The sequence below is a fragment of the Rhinatrema bivittatum genome, chromosome 7 (genome assembly GCF_901001135.1).
Source record: "Rhinatrema bivittatum chromosome 7, aRhiBiv1.1, whole genome shotgun sequence".
NCBI lineage: Eukaryota > Metazoa > Chordata > Amphibia > Gymnophiona > Rhinatrematidae > Rhinatrema > Rhinatrema bivittatum.
In genome coordinates, this window is record NC_042621.1 from 224,006,605 (window position 1) to 224,012,604 (window position 6,000).

General features: G+C 45.6%; 1 protein-coding gene across 1 annotated transcript in view; it reads right to left on the reverse strand.

Annotated features, from left to right (window-relative positions):
- FFAR4 (free fatty acid receptor 4) overlaps positions 1-5,573 on the reverse strand; it is a 27,185-nt gene extending 21,612 nt beyond the window's left edge. Inside the window, exon 1 of the mRNA XM_029609896.1 lies at positions 4,838-5,573. Coding sequence (XP_029465756.1) covers positions 4,838-5,371 — 534 coding nt within the window. The 5' untranslated portion in view covers positions 5,372-5,573. The remainder of the gene's footprint in view (positions 1-4,837) is intronic.
- Positions 5,574-6,000: the final 427 nt, after the last annotated feature.

Here is a 6,000-nt window from a genome sequence, read left to right on the forward strand (position 1 = left end):
TCAGTGAGATTGTTCAAGTGGAAGAGTCCCTGATGAGTAATTTGTATGATGAGTTGTAGGGGGAAATGCTCCTCACCCATTGTTAGGGGAGGAAGGCAGGTTGCAGATGCAGAATATATACTTACAGAATGGAAGGTTTGTCTTGCACATGCCATTACAAAATGACCCTCACTTGTAAGCCAGGGCACAAGTGAGTGTGATCTCATGCCCAAAATCACTGCTAGTCCTCTCCCTTATACTTGTATTGTGCCATAGCTCAATACAAGTATGTTCTTTCTTATGTTCTTATGTTCTCCCTTCCAGAGTTCCTATAGTGAATGTAATATATGCAGGGAACATACAGAGATGTGCTTGGAAGTTCTTTTTAATCAGCTGAGTGATGCCCAAACTATTAGAAAAGTTTCTGTATCTTTAAGCTCATTTCCTTGGTCTCTGATTACATCTCTTGGTACTTGAAGAGTTTCTCTCTTTCCATGCATAGTACAGAATAGGGCTGATACTTCTATTTGTAATGCTGTTTTGTTGTTTTCTGCTTTACCATAATGTCTGGCTTTCTAGCATCAAGCTTTTTATTATTTGACCTGGGAATTATGCAAAGAATGTATGTAAGAATGACATTAACTGTAAACCTAATGAAAGAACTTGGCAGTGGGAGCTGAGGATGGAGCTGGAGATTTTCAGGGCAGGTTGATCCAGTCCTGGTTTTACCCCATTGCATGCTGTGACTTATTTAGATTTACCTATTGCAGTCCCTAAGAAAATCAAGACTGTAAGTACCTGCATGCATGGGGAGTAAAACCAGGACTGGGTTAATCTGTCCTGAAAATCTGGAGCCAGCTGGCAACCCTATACACAACCTTTGAAGAATTATAAGCACCTTAGGAAATTCAAAGCCTGAGTAACTAAATGTAACATTGCTCAGTCCTGAAGAAGCATCCATTGTAGACCACTATATGCTACTGCAGAATCTCACTGCCTTTACTTAATATATTTTCTAACAGAATTAAAACATTTTTTAATATATATTTTTTCCTGGTTTTTTTTAACCTTTGTTTCAGCAGTTATGATTTTAATGTAAGTGTATAAAAGTCAGGAAATTTAGTTATGGCTGTCTCAGCAGCTGCATCATTTTGCAATCTTTACTTTCTAAATAACTTTTTGTATGACATCATACTGTAGGTATGTGACGCAGCCTGTTGTCTAATGGAGTCATGAGGCAGGGAAACAGGCTGAGCTGGACGAGGCCGTTTTCAGGGCGCTGTAACTAAGGAAGTAAAAAGGGATTTAATTGGGAAAACAGACAGAACAGGTAGTCGCCTCGAAAGGGGTAGCTCTCCAAGGATGCTTTTCCATGCAATGAGGTTATGTGAAGTGAAAAGGAAACTTGGTCTTTGCTCTCTTTTAGGGATTTACAGTTATTTCTGACTTTGGCATCCATAGAGCCATGAGATGGGCGCATTAGTCTGATTGTCGACACTTTTCTATTTGGGGGTCGATTAAATTGTGCGTTCCCCTGGATATAGACGTAAGCAGGAAGACTCGGGAGGGTGTGAAAAAGAGCAGGGATGCCAAAGGGCAATCCCCGGTCGCCAGTACAGCAGGAGGCAGGAAGGGAGCGCCTGCCGCTGGGTGAGTCGGGCTGGACGCTGCGGTGTGGGCTCGGGGCAGAGGATGCCGGCAGGGCTGGGAGAAGGAAGGGCTGGGAGTTAAGGCTCCTTTCAGCCTGCTGCTCACTCACTGCCTTCCCACAGCTTAACTTCTGCGATTCGTGGAGGGCGCGCGAAGTTCTATAAATTGTTTTCTGCGCCTTCACTTCCCAACCCTCTTTGCATGGCTAAAACGATGCAATGTTAGCGCTACCGAAGACAAGCACAAGAAAGAAAGGCGCCTGGAAGTGGGATCTGCTCTGCCATACAGACATCATGCGTTTGAAATTGTAATATAGTTTGTCCAAATCCTAGCATATTCGCATGCATACATGTTAACGTGTAGTACGGGGGAGAATGGGAATGAATGGTTCACACAAGGAACCTGTATGCACCGCTGTCCTGTCCTCCTTCCAATGTCCTTATTTGCTTCCTGCTTTTGTAGAGATGCCCTGCCCTTTTAAACAAACCAGTTCTTGGTGTACCTTTTTTTTTTCCGGAATCCACCGTATTACCTAATACTAAAAAATACTGTAAAAGAGACGAACTTTACCATCAGCCGGTACACGAGTATCCCTAGATATCTGCAGAGCGTTACCGCTTTCCCTTTTTTCCTTACAATAAAATTGCAGAACCCGGATCATTCGTCCAGAACACAGGGTGGGATTCTGACCTGGATTTCATCTGAAAGTTGTGGCGGGGAGAGAGGATTCAAGATGGCCCCCTGACTGGACGCATATTCAGACGCTCCTGCTTTTCGTTATACTTTCATTATACTTACTCGATTTTCTCTTCAAATGCCTCATAAAAGAAAGGGGAAGGTGAGGGTTTATCCCCCCGAGCCCACACTTCCCGCAGGTCAGCGTATTATACTGCAATATGCTTCTCCCATTTCGCAAGGAGCAGCGAGCCCCGCTAGCGGATCAGGAGGAGGAGTCCTTTCTCCGCTTGGGGAAATATCGCTAACTCCCCCGGAACCACGATTGCCACCGAATGCCATCTCATCAAATGCTTCGGGACCAGAGGAGTCGCTGGTGGGACGCGTCACAAGTGCGACTCCCGAGGGAGGACTGCCACGAAGCACTGCGAATGTGGAGGGGTCTCCTATTGCCTCGAATCCTCTTGAAGCTGCGACATGGAGAGAACAGAGGGTCGAGGAGATGCCGCAGGGCTCGATAACATCAACGGATGGAGGAGAGGTAATGAGTAACCCTGTAAGAAGGCCCACTGAGATTAAAAGACCGGTGGTAATCACGATGGAGTCCCTTTGGGACCTGGTCGCGGGGTTAACGATGGTGTTTGATGAACAGACCCAAAAAACGGAGGAAATCACCCAAAAAATGGCCTCTATTGAAAGACAGTTACATCTAAAGGGGACAGAGCAGCTGCAAGAGTTACAGCAAGTTAAAGAAAATCTTAAACAAGTGTCAGACACTAACGCCGTTTGTGTAAAAGATCAAATGATCCTAACACGACGACTGGAATCTGTAGAAAATTATCTGAGGCAGTTAAACCTTAGGGTTTTGAACTTCCCTAAAGTGGTGGGAGAGATACCACTATTGACTTTTAAAAGATATATGAAAGATATACTGCAGATACCAGAGGAGCAAATTCCAGCTGTTAAAAAGATTTTGTTTCTAAAACAAGGACAGAGCCAGATTCAAATATCTCCAGTAGGAGAAATTGGAAACTTTAACAACTTATCCGATTATTTGGAAAGCTCTGGACTTGAAATTGCTGAAAGAGCAGTTCTCTTTATTTCTTTATTTTCAGAGTTTGATAGAGCCCTCATCATGAAGTATTACTTTAGAGCAATTAATGTTACATATATGGGTGGTTTAGTCCGGATATTTCCTGATTTGTCCAGGGCTACTCAACTACGCAGGAAATCTTTTTTAACAATGCGCCCTGAAGCTTTGGCTTTAGGGGCAAGTTTTCTTCTACGTTATCCTGCTAGGTGCGTGGTAAAGTACTCTGGGAATACCTATATATTCTTTAATCCTGAGCAATTGAGGGTCTTTCTAGATGCCAGGAAAGAAACCCCTACAACCTAGAATATCTGGTTCCTTATAAAATATGATTAGGATTAATAGTTAAGGAGGCTTATTGTTAATTAAAATAAATTTTTCTTTTTGTACTCCTCCTTTTCTTTCCTCTCCACCACATGTTACCTAGAAATAATAGGAGATATAAGTATGTAACATAAAACAGTTGTGTAATTATACTATAATTACAATTAACAAAGTATAATATTTTTTCTTTTGTGTAAATTTCTCTTGATTGAAGCAAAGGATTCTTTGTTTATAGTTTGTAAAATTGATAAATAAAAAAAAAAAAAAAGAAAGTTGTGGCGGAAGAGCGGGCTCCGCTCGGGGACGGCTTGGACTGTGGCAGGAAAAGGTTGCAGTCCCAGTTATTATATTAATCCTCGCAACGAAAAAAAACCATTCGCCGCTCTGATTCCAGACTGCAGTGATTTGATTCACTATAAAGCAACGCAACGACCCATAAAATATCACCAACACATGATTGAGCAAAACATAAATATATTCCCTAGTTCAAAAAGAGAAGTAAAATAGAGAAAAATAAAACCTTATGTACGAAAGGTATAAACTGGCACCTTACCCATGGGCTCCCCAGTCTCTTTCTACTATTAATATATACACCAAGGTCTCCAACCCGTCCCCATGTATCAGTAAATCAGCAAAATCGCATTTTGCTCTGTCAGATTGGAATAGATATCATCATTTCTACAAGCAACATTGGTAACCACTGATAAAAGTCTCTTATCCTCTTACAGATTCATTCTGATAGACAAGCAGGAAAAAAAAATACACTATAAGCGTCCTTATCCTGCATGATAAGAATTTATCTTTCACGCAGGGTAAAAGAGAGTACTTGGAAAGTTTCCCACAGCTCTATCTTCTTGCGCCCACCCTCAACTTCCGCCAGATTTGCTTTCCCTGCCAGTCTTTAGGATGATCTTAAACATTTTTGTTCTAAAGGGAAAAAAAAGTAGTGCAAAATAGGATCCTGGATTCCTCCCAGGCTACGGGGCAGCAAGATCTACCTCCTCAGTGACAGGGAACAAGACAGGCAGAGAGCAGGCTGCTTCGCAAACGCCTGCAACACTCTCGTCTCTACCTCTAGAAATGGGGGGGGGGAAAGGACCCAGCCCGCTCCCTTCTCACCTCGCCATTCACCGGCTGGGTCACCACCTGGAAGAAGAGGGCCAGCGGCAGGGCCGTGGCGGCCGAGAAGCCCCAGATGGCCAGCAGCCCCCCGGCCACCACCCGGGCGTCCCAGCGGGCGGCCTGGTGCATGCGGACGATGCAGACCATGCGCTCCAGGCTGACGGCGCCCAGCGAGGCGATGGAGACGCAGCCGCTCAGGCTCATGACGTAGAAGAGCAGGTGGCAGAGGGGCTCGCCCAGCGCCCAGGCCTGCGTCCAGCGGGTGGCCAGCACGAAGGGCACGGTGCTGATGAAGAGCAGGTCGGCGCAGAAGAGGTTCAGCACGAAGCAGTTGGCGCTCACCAGGCGCTTCTTGCGGCTCAGCAGGACGATGGCGAAGACGTTGGCCAGCAGGGAGACGAGGAAGACCAGGGAGAGCAGCACCGTCTCCAGCACCGCCAGGGCCACGCTGTCCCGGCCCCGGAAATCGGAGAAGAAGGTGAAGAAGGTCCAGTTGGCGCCGGCCAGGGCCTGGGACGAGAGAGCACCCATCCTTCCTCCTAGCTGCACATCGCCACCATGGCCACTAAAGCTCCCGGGGGAGGGGGAGAGAAAAGGCTGCAGGGGGTGAGGGGGACCCGCGGGCACAGGAGGCACCAGGTTGGAAAGAAGCCTGCGAGGAGAGCTGGTGGCAGAGGCGAAAGGGCGCTCTCTCGCTTGTCAACTCTTCAGATCTGGGAGGGACACGGCAGCCACCGCCTTCCGATGGAGGGTCCTACTGCTTTCATCTTCGCTTCGGTTTATAGGGCTCTGCTTTGGAACAAGGAAGTAGCAGAATCCACCCATGTAAAACAAATGTGTGTTTAGCAATCAACTACTGCCTTGTAAACGATTGCATACCCGGGACGGAGCGCTTTAATTTGCTTTCAAACGCTTGAAAGTGCAAATACAAACTCAGTTTAACCATACTTTTCCCACTCTGCTTTGGCTTGTGGCAAGAGCTCTCAGCTTCTGCGAGTGCAGTGGGCTGGAAAATGAGTTTTCGATTTTTACCTTTCCCCTATTTTAACTTGCCCAGCTTTGGGTTTTTAGCCTTTTTTGGAAAGGGAAGCTAGCTTATTATTATTATTAATCATTTCTCTAGCGCATATTAGATGGAGAACACATAATGGACAGTCCTT